Source organism: Delphinapterus leucas, chromosome 12, assembly GCF_059928025.1.
Source record: "Delphinapterus leucas isolate spDelLeu-1000000601 "Yukka" chromosome 12, BTC_Dleu_Yukka2, whole genome shotgun sequence".
Taxonomy (NCBI): Eukaryota; Metazoa; Chordata; class Mammalia; order Artiodactyla; family Monodontidae; genus Delphinapterus; species Delphinapterus leucas.
The window spans coordinates 60,183,707-60,200,328 of NC_143140.1; the positions used below are offsets into that span (position 1 = coordinate 60,183,707).

The 16,622-nt window shown below is 39.8% G+C and overlaps 1 protein-coding gene across 2 annotated transcripts in view; it reads left to right on the forward strand.

Annotated features, from left to right (window-relative positions):
* The window catches only part of TPD52L1 (TPD52 like 1), a 107,879-nt gene that overhangs the window by 74,725 nt on the left and 16,532 nt on the right, over positions 1 to 16,622 (forward strand). For both annotated transcript variants that reach the window (XM_089921979.1, XM_030760303.2), the window contains exon 4: positions 9,210 to 9,311. In XM_089921979.1, coding sequence (XP_089778105.1) covers positions 9,210 to 9,311 — 102 coding nt within the window. The remainder of the gene's footprint in view (positions 1 to 9,209; positions 9,312 to 16,622) is intronic.

Genomic DNA, 16,622 nt, shown 5'->3' on the forward strand with positions numbered 1-16,622 from the left:
CTTGAGGTCAGAGCCTCTGGGGCCTCCCAGGCCAAGGGGAGGAGTGAGGATTTTATTCCAAGAGCTTTGGATGCCGTTGGAGAATTTGCAGCAGGAAGTGACTTGTTCTAATTCACCTTTTAAAAAGAACGTTCTGGTTGGTTTGTGTAATATTGATTGTGAAGAGGCAGGAATGGAAACCAGAAAATCATTTATAAGACTGTTGCAATGGCCCAGGTTGTCGTGATGGAGAGTCATGAGCAGAGAGGGGACAGGATCTGGAGGTCGACCCAATGGGACTTCCCAGTGGTGTGGATGTGGGGGGTTGAGGGAAATAGAGGGATCAAATGTGACGTTAGGTCTCTGACTTGGGCTACTGGGTGAATACTGAGACTGGTTACAGCAGTGGGGATTTAGCATTGTGGTTAAGCTGGTGGGCTGCGGACTCCAACCAATTGCCTGGTTTGAAATCTAGGTCCCCTGCCTCCATGAAATGAGATCGTATTAGTACCTATCATAGGTAGTGAGGATTAAATGAGTGCAGAACAGTGTCTGATACTTTGTAGGCCTTTTTGCTCTTCTAGGAAACAGGTCTGGTGAGGACACCCAAGAATTCTGCTTTGGCTGTGTGCAGTCTGAGATGTCCAGTAGATAAACAAGTTTATATATTGACAGGGCAACTCGGAGGAAAAGTCAGGGATGGAAATGGACATTTGAGAGTCATCTACATATTGATGCATTGAAAGCTGCAGACCTAGATGAGATTTCCTCAGAGATTAGTTAATAAATACAGATGATCATGGACTCACTAACCTTTAGGAATGATGTGAACTTTCCTTTGTAAAGAAGAATAAATCTCTTTCTTAAGAGGGAGGCATGAGTCTATCAGCAACATAATTTCAGGAGAGCATCTTGCTCCCACCATTTTTTCTTGGCTGCTGAGAGAAAGGGAAAAGTCTTAATCATATGGTGGGGGGAGGGGGGCAGACAGAAAAGCAGAATCTATTTTTCCCTTGAATATTTAAATCCCTGCTATTAGTGTCCATGATACCCATTCTAGAACAATATCTGTACCTCATACAATGAAATTTTGATGTGGGGGAATGATGAACTGGGGTAAGGTTAGATTGGATAAAATTAGATTTCAAAGCACCAAAAAGAATTTCAGCTGTCAGAGTATTGCAGGTATCCCAGAGGCAATACTTTGCATACTGATTAAGCGATCATGACCTATTTAGTTTGATTTATAATGAAAAGAAAATCTGTGATATGTTAATGAAAGATCTTGGCATATTTTAGTCTGTGGTAGGATTCAAATTGGAATAGGACCAGATGAGTAGGAATAACTACACCGCAGACGAAAATTATCTCCTTAATAGAAAGATAACCATACAGTAGTAGGTCGAGAGGCCATCTGTGTCCCTGGGTTTGTCGTTGCTGTTGTTTTTGTCATAGTTTTTTATTTGCCTTGATTTTGGAGAATCTAAGAACACTCACAAAAAATTCCCCCCACCCTCATCCTTTGAAGCTTTTTAATGTTTTTAGGCTTCAAGGAAGCATGGGGGAGGTGGGCGGCTTTGGGGTGAAGAGGTGGGGAGACCACTGGAGGAGAAATTGAATCTCTTCTGGAAATAGAAGGAAAAGGAATTTGTAAGCTTGATGTCGTGGTGGGCTGTTAAAACTGATATGCTGCATTTTAGTGAGTGTTCAGCCTTTGCTAACCTGTGAAATTGCCCACCAATAAACACTGAGTTGTATCATAGAACAAATGGCAGGTCTACAAAGAGGAGAAGGTTGTGGAATGGAATTTAAACCATTCCATCTTTTCAGAAAACTTAATAACTTCATCCTATATACAGAGGAGTAAAACTCTAACATTCAGCATTAAAAAAAAAAAAAGCACAGTGCTTGAAAATTGAAGCTCAATTTATGATTTATTTACTCTTTGCTTTGTGCTTCTAAGACTTACAGCTTATTATGGTCAGTAAAGATTATTATCTCTTTTTATGAGGAGCCTGTTGTGGCACCATTGGGTTCAGAAGTGCCAGTGAAGATTAAAGACCTAATTTTAAAAGACCACGTAGCGCATCTCTCACATGGTCGTTCATTCTTCTTACCTTTCGGCTTTCGTCTTATCACACAAGGCAGGAAGTAGGTTCTGCTTTTCTAGATTCAAGTGGTAAATCTATGTTTTGATAGTGTGTTTAGGGAAGCTTTGGAAGAAAAGAAGCCTAGTTTTTGTGTCTTTGGTGAAATGCTGCATATGCAACTGTTCAAGTAATGCTCTCTTTTAAATTCCATAATAGAAAACAGATTTGGGCTATAAGATATCTTCTTGTAAGAAGACTATTGAATTAAAATTTTTTTCTTCGATCCGTATGTAGAAAAATGCTTTAAGTCAGAACATGTTAGAAGATGACACGCTTTCTCCTTTTGATTATTAACACTGACTTTCAAATCTGTAAGACATGAAGAGGAATCTGCGTGGCAAGTCAACAGAATGCCTTTTATTTGGCTTGCAGAGAACCTTACCCCACACTACTGAAGAGCCCCTTGTTGGTGTGCTGGCCAAACAGCTCACCTGTTCTAGCAGTTAAATGCTACCCATTCCTTAAAGATGTGCGCGCGCGCGCACGCGCGCGCACACACACACACACACACACACACGAATGCAATGGAATATTATTCAGCCATGAGAAAGAAAGAAATCCTGCTGTTTGCGACAACATGGATGGACCTTGAGGGCATTATGCTAAGTGAAGTAAGTCAGAGAAGGACAGATACTGCATGGTATTATTATATGTGGAATCTAAAAAAACGTCAAACTCTTGGAAACAGGGTTCAAGGATGGTTGCAGAGGTGGGCATATGGGTGAAATAGGGAGAGGTTGGTAAGAATACATACTTTCAGTTATAAGATGAATAAGGTCTGAGGATCTAATGTATAATATCATGACTACAGTTGGTAACACTGTATTGTATAATTGAAATTGCTAAGAGAGTAGAACTTAAATGTTCTCATCTACACACATACATACACACACACACACACATATGTATGTGAGGTGATGGATATGTTAATTTACTAGATGGAAAAGAGTCCTTTCACAGTGTATATGTATATCAAATCCAATATCTCACAATTTTGTTTCGTCAGTTATACCTCAGTAAAGCTGGGAAGGGGGAAGCTATCCATTCCAGCCAAACTGAATCTATGAAAAGTAAAGCCTATTTTTCTGTTGACTTTCATTGGAAAAGAGGAAGATTACTTGTACTCCAAACAAGCAAACAAAATGCATCTTCAATAGGTTAACGCATACAAAGTGCTTAGTAAACGTGAGCTGCCATTTGCTTATCACAGTTAAACTTTTGCCAAAGAAAGGTTCAACACTGGACCATATTCGAGCCTTGTTGGGAAGTGCAGGTTCCTCCAAAGCTACTGTTAGCTGGATTGCTTTAGAGCACGCAAGGCAGAATTGCCCTCACTCACCTTAAGGTCGCTGTGGCTCTTCTGCAGAGTTAGAAACTTCGCACTGCCAAGTCCTGACTCTGCACCTGTAGCTGAAGCTGGGGCATCCCAGCCTCCAGAATCCAGAGGAGACTCACGTGACTCTTGCTGTAGTTGATTCAGGCACTGGGGATACAGTGATGATGAAAAAGACGTGGTTCTGCCCTCAGGAAGTTCAGGCGAGTCCCAGAGAGAGGTTTAAAAACCGTGATTGCAGCACATTGGGAGGATGTTTGCAAAGAGCTGTGCAGAGGGGATTATGGGAACCCTGAGGAGAGGCACCCAACACAGACTTCTTGAAGCAAATACTCCCAATTTTCTTGCCTCCCAGTGCACAATTGACAGCAACCTGAGGATATCTTTTTTTTTTTCAATAAATTTATTTATTTATTTATGGCTGCGTTGGGTCTCCGTCGTTGCGCGCAGGCTTTCTATAGTTGTGGCGAGTGGGGTCTACTCTTCGTTGCGGTGCACGGGCTTCTCATTGCAGTGACTTCTCTTGCTGCGGAGCACGGGCTCTAGGAGCACGGGCTTCAGTAGTTGTGGCACACAGGCTCAGTAGTTGTGGCTTGCAGGCTGTATGGCGCAGGCCCAGTAGTTGTGGCACATGTGCTTAGTTGCTCTGTGGCATGTGGGATCTTCCCAGACCAGGGCTCGAGCCCGTGTCCCCTGCATTGTCAGGCGGATTCTTAACCACTGTGCCACCAGGGAAGTCCCTGAGGATATCTTAACACTTGATTTTTATTTAAGGAAAATGTGTTAGTTGTCCGCTCTATCAATTATGGAACTCAGCAATGGTATAATTTATCTTTAGCTTAAAATAAGAGATGCTAGTAACGTAAAATGCTAAATACCACTTCCATTTAAATTATAAGGTTGTCAAGTCAATCAGAATGTTAGTATTTAAATTGTTTTTCATTATTTGAATACTGTTGAACATAATTTTATGTGATAGAGTTGAAAAAACAGTTTTCAGTATTAGTAGTACAAACTATGTACAGAATTTCATGGCACAATAAAGGGAGTAAAATGCAAATACACCGACTTCCTTGGGGGTTATCTGTGGCCTGACCGAAGAGCACTGTTTCAAGACACAGGCTCCTAGCCTCTGGATGAGGATGTATATTACTTATTCAGTTTTAAGATCAAGCCCAATTGGGATGCACCATAAGGTACAGGGTCTGTGCAGTGCACAACTCCAGAGGGACCCTTCACTTAGGCTGTAATGTGTGTGGTACTCCTTGGAGCTTTTAAATGCTCTGAGCCTGCTGACCTATTTCTCATGGATTCCCTAGTTATTTTGTTCGTGGAGCTCACTTCCCCATGTATAACCCTCTCTCACTGCCTAACCCCTAGAAATCTCTTGTCCTCAATTATTGGTCTCTAAGTAATGTATATAAGGACTACTAATTGTTTTCAAGAAATGTAGTGGTTAGCCTAGGGGAAGAGGCCTAAAAGTGTGGGTAGAAAATGTGCATCTTAAAATTTCTCGAAATATAGTAGTATTATTTCTCTCCACAAACACTGGAGTTGATCTAATTCACCCTTCTCATCTCCTAGGCAACAAGACACTCTGGTGGAAGGCAGGCACACTGCCTACTCTAACCCTACCTCTGTCATTAAAGAGTCACTCAGCTCTTCTGGGCCTCAGTTTCATCATCTGTAGTCTTAAGGGATCGGGCTGTAGTGCCTTTCAGATTTAACATTTTATAATTCCCAGAAATAGAGTTAACAGTCCCTAAAATCTTTAACACTCCATTGAGCTATCCATACGTTTGAATTTTAACTTTGAAATTTCACATAGATATAGAGATGCATTTTTCATGGTGAGGACTTAAATGCCCCTAATACCTCACTAAAGTAGTCAGATGCCTGTAAACACCTGTCTCACATTTTGATACAGAAGCGTTTTTAAAACATAATGTGCTAACACTTATTGCTTACTATATGTAGAGTCACCCCTAGGTATCTGCGGGGGTTTTGTCCCAGGACCCATGAAGATACCAAAATCCATGGATGCTCGAGTCCCTTATATAAAATGGTGTAGTATTTGCATGACCTATATGCATCCTCCCATACACATGAAATCATCTCTAGATTACTTATACTACCTAATGCAGTGTAAATAGTTGTAAATACAGTGTAAATGCTATGGAAATAGTTACCCACTGATGGCAAATTCAAGTTTTGCTTTTTAGAACTTCCTGGAATTTTTTTCCTGAACGTTTTCCATGTGTGGTTGGTTGAATGCGCAGATGCAGAACCCACAGACGCGGCGGGCTAACTGTACTTCTCCCTGACCAGCTATTTTTAAATGAAGCCATTAAATTTAGAATGTCTCACACACACACACACAAAGTGTTCAAAAGTCACTTCTTACCTCAAAATTCAAAGCATTCTCAAATATATAAAAGTTAAACTACGTGGAAAGTTTACAAGTAAATTAAATATTTGCTTTAATTGCAAGAAATTCCTGAAAGAAATGCAGGACCAACACAAGAAGGAATTCTCTAACTGGTACCCAGTCCCAACCTCATGCAAAGACCACAGTGTGACAGAGTACTTTTTTACTTTTCCCTTGAGTCACCTTTCAGGCCTTACAGATGCAGTACTGAGTGGATACCCGATTGACTGTCTTCCCTTGGCCTTCCTTGATTCCCTCTTCTGTGCCCATTTTCCCCCAGAACCCAACTCTGTTCCTCTGACACTCACTTGGCCAAGACCCCAGGTGAGTGATGATGGTGAATTGAACTAAGGCAGAGACGAGTAGAGGTGGTGAGACAGTAGACAGATTCGAGATCTATTTGGAGGGCTGAACTAGCAGGGTCTCTTGATGGGTTGGCTATGGAGTGTGAAAGGAATAGAAGGGAAGAGAAGATACAAAGTCTCCTCTTTGGGTTATTTAATGGATTATTTCCTCACCAATATGCCTGAGAAACTTTTGCATAAGGAAACATTTTCCTTGCTAATTAGAACTGAGCCTAATTCTAAATTCCAGTCCATAGTGCAAGACCATGTTTCATCTGTGTATAATATAGTGTCTTCCTCACTTCCATCATGTATGGATTTCATGTTTTACAGCCCATTTTCCATAGATCTGATTTTTGGGGGTTTTTTGGGCCATGCTGTGCAGCTTGTGGGATCTTAGTTCCCCAACCAGGGATCGAACCCGCGCCCTCGGCAGTGAAAGCACAGAATCGTAGCCACTGGACCGCCAGGGAGTTCCCTCTACAGATCTGATTTCATGGCCGGGTTACTACTTTGTGAAAACTTTGTCAGCATCCTAAAAATATAACTGGAATAGCAATTCCACATTTTTCTTTGTTTATTTGTAAATAAATCCTTTTGTTTTTAAGGCTAAAACTACTACCTTTAAATCTTTGTTTTAAAGGCTATCTCTACGCCTAGTTAATCCAAGCATCAGGACACTGCTTTGGGAACCTGTTTAGTAGCATGTTTCTTCTGAAGAATTCTCAGCATGTGCCATTTCAAGATCACATCTCCTGAATTCTTGTAATAATGATTGAGGTTTTTATTTCTGGTCCACATTTAGTGCTATATTAACTGCCTTATCACTAATAAGAAGTTAGAGATTAATATTTTATTTTATGTGTAATCTGCCTGCAATTCCATGATTTCACATGATCAAAAATATTCTCCCGCCATAATTAAAACCTAACATCCTGTAGTAAAATGTAAAAATAAAGTTGTAATTTGAATAACTGATATTTTTGTAACTTGGCAGCGAACAAAATTAAGCAAACATTCTAAAAGCTGTTCCTTTCTTTCATTTTCCCACTTCTCATTTGCTGCTTGACCCAGAGCCGTCTGGGGTCCACCTCCCCTAATCACATACCTCTCCCCAGAGACAAATTACCTCCCGTTCACCAAATTCTGCTTTGACCCTTTTTCCTGTCAGTCTTTCCCTATTCCCTAGAAAATGTCTGTTTAGTAAATGAATATTTGGTTTGGTTTTATCATCTAGATAATACTTGATTTTTACACTTCCTGAAGAACAGACATTGTGTAAATAAATAACATACGGTGCTGATAATATCAGACTCATTCCTTCCTGCTAACAAAAAAAGAATAATAGAATACCATGTTAATAAAGTGATTTCAGTCCCAAGGAAGACCAAGGAGCATGTTTTAAAGCATTTGTGTAGAGTCTGATAGTATATTTAGGGCCGGATGATTTGTGGGAAGTGGAAGGGTGGGAGGGATAACGGAAGTTCCTACACAATGAATGTCACAGGACATAGTCTTCTTAGATGTACCATATGCATGCAAGTGTTCTAGGCTAAGCAAGGAGCTTTGGGGGAACTTACCTGGGAGCAACATATATGGGAAGAAGATGGTATGTGCATTATAAGAATTAGTTTATAGTGGGAAGCAGCCACATAGCAGCCGCATAGCACAGGGAGATCAGCTCGGTGCTTTGTGACCACCTAGAGGGGTGGGATAGGGAGGGTGGGAAGGAGACACAAGAGGGAGGAGATATGGGGATATATGTATATGTAGAGCTGATTCTCTTTGTTATAAAGCAGAAACTAACACACCATTGTAAAGCAATTATACTCCAATAAAGATGTTAAAAAAAAAGAATTCGTTTATTTTTTAAAAGTCAGTTGAACACTTTTTGGTTTGGTTTGTTTCAGTTTTATTGAGATATATTAAATTAAATATAATACATACAACACTGTATAAGTTTAAGCTGTATAGCATAATGACTTGACTTACATATACTGTGAAATGGTGTACAAAACTTTCGGCTGATTTCTTTTTATTCCCTCAGGTTAGGTGCCTTTTGTTTTCTACTTTATTAGTTAACACTTAGAAATTTCCTAGCCCAGTGGATACACCACCACCTTTCCTGTCACCATGCGCAAAACCTTAAACCAATTTATTCGTCTTGTTCCATTTGTCACTTATAACCTCCTGTCAAGTCCGTCCATTCTCTCTCTATAATCCATCACACTGCATTGTTCTTACTGTCATGACTCCTAGTTCAGAGCTACAGAGGAGCTTCCTCTTTGATCATTGATTCATTCCTCTAATATTTATTAAGCTTCCCTTGTATCCCTCTGCCACGTACTGGGGACACAAAGATGAATGGCTTCCTTGCCCTCAGGGAGTCAGCCTTGTGGGGACATAGGTTTGTAAACAGATCATTGCAGTACTATATTCCTAAAACTGTTTTAAAAAAAGTAACTATATTAAGATTATGCACCCTTCTTATTCCCAGCTCTAAGTATTTGAAAATTAAGTAACTAGTTCTATTTTGCCATTTTATGGTTACTTTTACCCACATAAGCAGTAAAAGCTTAAATTTCCCTTTGAAATATACATTTTCTAATTCGTGTTACCGTTGATGGCTAGAGCTTTCATCGTCACTTCACAGAGTTAATACATCTCTTTAAGAATAACTCTCTACTCTCAGAGCAGTTCCACTATTTGTGATTAAAGATCTGCACATTCAGATCTGGACTTATATATGTATATTTTTCCTGAATTCAGATTTAATGGTCTGAGTTTCCCTCTGATGAGCGGCCACCAACCCATCCTCCCCAAACAACGAATAGAAACAATTACTTCTGTGGATCATCTTCCTAAATCTGGCTTGGAAAGGGAATTTTCAAAGTCAGGAGAGAGGAGTATGATGAATGTTTCATGGGAAATCATGATATTATCTTTCTCTGTTTTATTTTTTGTTTTATTTCTAGCTACAAGAAAACACATGAAACTCTGAGTCACGCAGGGCAGAAGGCAACTGCAGCTTTCAGCAACGTTGGGACGGCCATCAGCAAGAAGTTTGGAGACATGAGGTACTGTGGGAAAGAACCACGGGAACGGGGCTAAGCCTTTGGCTTTCTGAGAGAAGGGGAGCATTATATATATATATATATATATATATATATATATATATATATATATATATATATATCAACTGGTCTTCCTAACACATTCTTTTTTTTTAAGTTGGATTAAAATTTTATGTGGCTGATAGTATTGGTGACTGAGATACATTTTTATATTGGGACATTTTCTGCCTGAAGGTCAGGTTAGTGGGCCTGGTCCCAGAGATGCCCTTTCCACTAGGACCCGACCTAGTAGAAATAGAAGATAGAGGGGGGTGCCTTTAATCACCAGTAATAAGGAGAGATTTCAAAAGAATGCAGCACACACTGAATTTTAATCACTGTAATTTAAACAATAAGTTAAAATATGCCTTCAGTGGAATATTCTCTGATAAACTATTCTTGGTTACATTTTTGTATATACCCAACTAGTACATGTATTTTTTCTATGCTAAATGCATAGATATTTATTCTTTTATTCTAAAAAGGTACCATATAGTGTATGCTCCTGGTAGTATTCTTTCTTTACTTTAGCAATATATTGTGAATATGTTAATAAATGTTTATTGCATCTTCATTTTTAAAAAAATTATTTATTTATTTTTGTCTGCATCGGGTCTTTGTTACTGCACACAGGCCTTCTCTAGTTGCGGAGAGCAAGGGCCACTTCTCGTTGCGGTGTGCAGGCTTCTCATTGCGGTGGCCTCTCCCACTGCAGAGCACGGGCTCGAGGCTCAAAGGCTCAGTAGTTGTGGCTCATGGGCCCAGTTGCTCCACGGCACATGGGATCCTCCCGGAGCAGGGATCGAACCCATGTCTCCTGCATTGGCAGGTGGACTCCAAACCAGTGCACCACCAGGGAAGTCCTTACATCTTCATTTTTAATGGCTGTATTATCTTCCAGTGCATAGCTGTAGCAAAATTTTTAAACCAGTCCCTTTGCTCATTTTGGTTATTTTCAGTATTTGTTATATAAAATTAGGGTGAATATCAAGATTTTGAACCGAGAACCAAATGACCTCACTATGGGCACCAGGAAAACAATGTAGTATTGACCATTTTTATTTTTCATATTATGTACTAGGAAGTTATCTTACATAGAGTTGTTACTCTCATTTTTTTTGCTTGTTTAAATACCTATCATAGTTTATTTTGAATTTGGCTGATATGCTTAGGAGATTTTTCTGTATAAATCAATGTCACTTTTCTCTCTAGAAATCAAATTCACTTTTTAAAAACTTCTCAAGTACATTTTATAGTTCTTCTTTTTTAAAAATATGTGTGTATTATTTTACTGGATTCTTAAACTATTGCTTTCTTTGTTACCCTGCAGCTTTGATACCTAGAGGCAAATATTTATATCTTTGTGTTTAAGTTATTTTTTGACGTCAAAAATTACTGGATTGTGCCCAAAATTCATGCATCATCTTAACAACTTGGCATTCATGAGGCTAGAGTTAAGTAAGTACATGTGCATGAATCTGAGTACATTGCTTTATCTTCATTTTTGCTAATAAAGCAATAACAAAAAGCAGTTAAAATTCTTCAGAGGCAGTGTGTGATGAACGGTAAATACTCTGGATTATGAATTAACCCTAACTTTATTATATAAAAATTTGCAGTCATTTCAGTGGCATTAAAACATTTATCTAAACTAATTAAATAACTCCTTAAAACAGGAAAGACCTTATCACCAGTTATATCCAAGAAAATATATTTTGTCATGTTTATAAAGTTTGTTCTCCACATACTTAGTTGAAACCTTTCACTTGAACACTGGGATTCAGTGGCATAATACTGCCGACTATAATAGTGTTTCTCTAACGGTAGCAGACCTCAGGGACACCTCTGAAGCTTGACAAATGCATATTCCCAGATTCCACCTCTCTCTCCAAGGTTGCACCTCAGTAGGTCTTGGGTGGCGTCTAGGAATCTGTGGCTGTTCTCAGTTATAAGTGGGAATATAAGTAACAACGTCTTCAGTTTATTATACAAGTAGCAAACGAGAGCCTGCTATGTATTAAGCACTCAATAAATGCCAGTTTTTACCTTTACTAAGTGACTCTCTCAGTTACAAGGTGACCCCACAGGATTGAAATTGGGAGAGTCCGTGAACAGGAGTGCAGTGTGTTTCATAAGTTGTAGAGAACGAGGACTGTGTTTCACACGTGCAGCATGTTGACATACTCATGTTCCTACAAGAGCTGGGCATAATATCAAGGTTGTGTTGACTGCCTTTCCTCCTGTTTCAATGTGGCTTTGTTTTAGCATAATGGATAACCTGTTTCCCAGGAGTTCCAAACTTTTCATTAATTATTGCTCTGTGTAGAGGATACAAAACTTCCATTACAAACTGAGGCTAAAAATATTGGGAAATGTAGTCCACATTCAAATATGGGCCTGTAAAATTTTGTAGACCTATATTTTCAGGCCTATATTTTTCTCAAACTATAATATCTAACATTTGAAATAAATGAGGATAACTCTCTGTGAAAGCAAAAAGTTTTACAAAGAATTGTTACTTTTATACTAGAACAAGTAATATATGTAAAAGTCATATTTGAAAAGTATTTAAGTTTAATATAATAACGATTCTCAAAAGAGAACAATTAGTAAGTTTTAAATTTTTTGTTCAAATTAATTTGCCAATTTATAAAATGATAGTGGGGAAATTTTATCACAGGCATTTTACTTTGAACCCCTTTTCAGTTTGAAAGTATCATATTATTTTATATTTTGTTGGTTATACCATAAAATTCTTTTGTGAATTCTGGGAACAAATTTCTGAACTTCTTCAAAAAGATTGACAGAAAAATTCAGATACCTGAGAAGAAAAACAGTACCTCTCAGTTTTGTGGGGTTTTGTTTTTGGTTGTTGTTGTTGTTGTTGTTGTTGGCTGCACCGCGAGGCTTACGGGATCCTAGTTCCCCGAACAGGGATCGAACTCGGGCCCTTGGCAGTAAGAGCTCAGAGTCCTAACCACTGGACCTCCAGGGAATCCCCTCTCAGTTTTTCTTTAAAATAATTAAAAGTTAATGCTTACAGGTTTTGAAAACCTAGAATTTGGGCCTTTTAATAACTGGATGAAAAGCGCTATGTTAGGATTTAATTTAGATGTTTTATAAAAATAAATAAGATTTCCTGAGCTAAGGTTCTCATTTTCTCCTGACGGCCACTAAGTGAAGGCCCCGAGCCTGGTCACGGAATTGCTCTGGCTTCTTCTCCACCTGTCAGGTAACGTGGTTAATAGCTACCTAACTAGACTGTTTTCTCTGAAGTTAAAATAAGGTCACATTTATGAAAGTACTCTGAAGAAATGCAAGCTATTAGAATCACTTTTATATTAATAATGTTGCCATCTTCTTGGGACTTCTCGGTGAATTTGTTCAAACTGCTTGTGGTCTAGTGGAGAGGAAATCTTTGGAGGAGGCGTGTGACTTTATTAGAGAATCCAGCCACCTCTATATGTCCATGAGAAAAATAGTGAGAAGCACACATACGGTAGGTTGGTAAAGTAATTGTGAAGACATTAAAAAGTCAGTATACTCAAAAAGAGTAACAAATGGGGTCCCCTCGTCTTTTCCTTGGGGCCCTTCAGAGAGGGGACAGTGGGCAGTGAGGCCGGTTCCTTGCATCCTGATGTGCTAACCCTGCTCCTGCTCTTCTCTCCTGTGCTGCTCCGGCTGCAGGTCTCACTCCATCGGGTAAGCGCTGCCTCCAGGGCCCTGCCGGCTCCCTAGCAGCTCCCTTCCTCCCCGGAGCCCCACTGTGGGTGCGCTTCAGCCAAAGACCAGGTCTCTGTTGCGGAGAGTGTTCACAACCGGGGAGAGTTACAGAGTATAGGGCGCCTAATGCATTTGAATCTATTTCAGCCCCTGTGTATCTCACTTCTGAATCATTTACACGACTTTCACTTGCTGAGCCATCCCTCAGGAATCTCCTTCTGCATCATGCCTTCTTACATTGGCAGAGGTCCTTAGATTCAAAGAAGAGGAAAGTGGCAATTGCGAGTTGCGTATGTTTACGAAACTTTCAGAAAGTGAAGTCGAGAAACAGGAGTTTTTTCCTCTAGATTGTTGTGTTTTTCTGAATTCCTAGTAACTGTTACTTAGGCAGATGATTTACCTTCAACTCTGTACCTTCTGAAGTTGAAGAGGAGAAAGGCCACCGGAAGAGCTCAAATGTTAGCAAGTGTGCAACTGTCAGTCCCAGGTCTCTGAATTAAGCCTCCTTTTAGGTAGAATCTTATTACATGCCTTAAAAAAATTTTTTTTATTAAGAAAACTACCTGTATTTAAAGAGATGAATAATTTATAATGCTGATGAAGTTCTTTTAGTAATTCTTTTTTTAATGTAACTTATGAGGAAATATTTGCCTATGATTTCTAAATGGAGTGTCTAGGGTAAGACCGTAAGTATCCCCTGCACTTCTTTGTCCTTTTCTTTCTGAGTTCTAGTAAAGTGCCGCCCCTACTGATGACCTCAGTGGATATTGTTGGGGAAGGTGATGAGTCTGATCCCCTACCTGTTAGCTTCCTGGGAGAAGAGAAGGCCGGGACTGTGGTGGAAATTGGATGAGGGCATGCTAGCCTAGGAAAATGGACCCCATTTTGCTTGCTCCCTTCCCGCAGCCTGATTTCCGAGTGGAACTCACGTAGAAATAACAGGCAGCCGATCAGAGGGAAGACGAGTTATAGCCACTGTAGGATCAGCAGGGTGAGAAGGCTGATGATCCTAAGAGTTCTCAGAAAAGTTGATCTTTGTACCAGATGTCCTGGGATGGATGCAGAAGCCCTGCCACCATGTTGGACTGTGTGAATTGCGTTTACCTGGCATGTGTTTCCTTGATTGACTCATGTTAACTACACACAGTCCTCTGGAGTGCTTCTCTACAATGGAATGGTTAGCTTTTAGCTGCCTGCCTCTATGTGCTAGGCACTGCCCCTTGCCCCTTACTGTCTTCCTGAACAGGAGAAGGGAGCTGGACCAGGTGAGCATGTCCACCAGCTGTTGGGCTGACCTAGGGCAAACCAGACAGTCTCCTCCTCTCCTCCCTGGCCTACAGGGAACCTACAGGAAGTGAAATAATATGCAGCCATGGACCACCTGGTCTCCTTATTCCCTTGGAAGTGACTGTGGCCCATCCTACCCAACAAAAGCAAATCTCATCTTGGTGGGGTGTGCAGGGAACACTTCAGATAGTTGAAGTTGCTGTTTTGAAACTGTGAATAGGGAGTTTCTCATGTACTTATATTGTGCTATCTTTTTTTCTTTCTTTTTTTTTTTCCCTTTAATCTGCTTTTGCCCTGAAGCTACTCCATTCGCCATTCCATAAGTATGCCTGCTATGAGGTAATCTGTGTAAATTATTTTACATAATATCAGTGTATAATGTGCATGAAGTGTTAACTTTGTTGATACTTTGTGGGTTTTTTCCTTCTTTATATAAAGGGAAATGCCATGACCTATCTTATGCTCTTTTCTGAGGACCCTCAGGAAAAAAGGCTGACAATCCTGTACAAGTATTGTAGGTGTCATGGGCTTGGGCTATTGACCAGACACACTGGGTTAAGTCCAGACACTCTTGATTTGTGTGACCTGAGGGGTGAACTTGGCAGCCTTGGGGAGGTCACCTCAGTGACAGCATTTTCATCATGTTTAAAAATAAGAGGCTAGAACCAGCTTTACTGCTCTTCCCTTGGTGCTTCCAGGAGCCCTAGTGCTTCCTTGGGCTGCCCTGGTTGGGGCTCCATGGGAGGGGATCTAGTCTCTGGGACCCTCCCTCACTTCAGTCAGAACTGTGCCTCTTCTTCCTGCTTTATATTATATACTGTGGTGTGAATACATTCTAGAGGGAGTTCAGTTACTCTAAATAGTTTGAGCCCACTGAAGCCAAATTCTTTCCAGGGTCATTTGCAGTGCTACAAGTTTGTAGTTGTATATGACATGATTAAATCTGAATAAATAGTTTCTCCGTATTCCCCAGCATGCACTCTAGTGTAATTTGATTAGAGGAATGTCTGTTTTATATATCTGATGATGTCTCTTCTACACTGGGGTTATGTGGTTACTTTGGAAGTTTAACCACAGCATTTGATTTCCCTAATTTGGTGGTAAGTAGAGAGCATAGATTCAAGATGGCTTAGTTCATATTTGAATGACTTGCTGCCCCTAGAATAAGAGCACCAGAATTGAGCAGTGCAGCCTGCAGCTCTGAGCTTCTTTACTTGTTAAATTTTAAGTCTGGGTGTCCAAAAAAGCCTTGAAAAAAAATATGAATCAGGAATTCATAAAAATATGAAACCAGGAATCCATCTAGTGACTTATGGGTCAAATGTATTCCTTGTGAGCTTGCCTGAAATTAACTTTAAAAAAAAAAAAAAAAAGGTTTTGCTCAACTAACATAAACCATGAACCATTAGGCTGAACTGTCTGCTCACTGTGGTCCTGTGCAACTGATGGATGACAGGTAGTTAGTCATGTGACCAGCTTGGCCAAATAAAACATGCATTGGAAGTAAAGTGCTAATAAGTGTACACTTCTGAATCATTCTTATGTAATTTCACTAATATTTCATCGTGAGACAGGTACGGTGGAGGATTCCTCACAGGAATTCAACTCATGTTTGAGTCATATACAAGGTGTGATGCCATGCTTGGGCCCTCTGAACTCACCACTGTTACTTCATACAGCCTGGATGCAAATGCATTTGTGACCATCCGGAGCATCAGAGTCTTGGGAGACAATCCCTAATGAGCCAAATTCATTCAAAAATATATCCTCTACATTAGTTTCCTCTTGATAGTATTAGAGCCATGCTACAGCCCACACCATACAATGAAGCCCGTATTTTATAACCATCCGCCCTTATGAAGTTTCTTTAGGCCATTCCTCTTATTTTATTTCTTCTGCACTCAAGAGAGAATAGCAAGTGGCTTATCAAGTATAGTAACGTTCAGTTGAATTTTTTGACCTGAAAATGATGGCAGTTGTTGCTGAAAGCCAACATGAACACAAGATTTAAGACACATTTTTAATTCAGTTCCTGTTTCCTTAGTTGGACTTGGTGATATCATTTTTAATGGTAATGATGTCATTAAGTCATAATGTCATGTGGCCAAATCCAGTATAGGAAACCAAAAAGCACCAAATAAAGATCTAAATCTTAAAGTTACAAGATGGTATGTAGATTATTTAACACAGTGAATGAGTCACAAATAAATTGTCAATAGACAGCAAAGGTTCTGTCTGGTAAGAACAAGTAAGTGTATCTTCTTT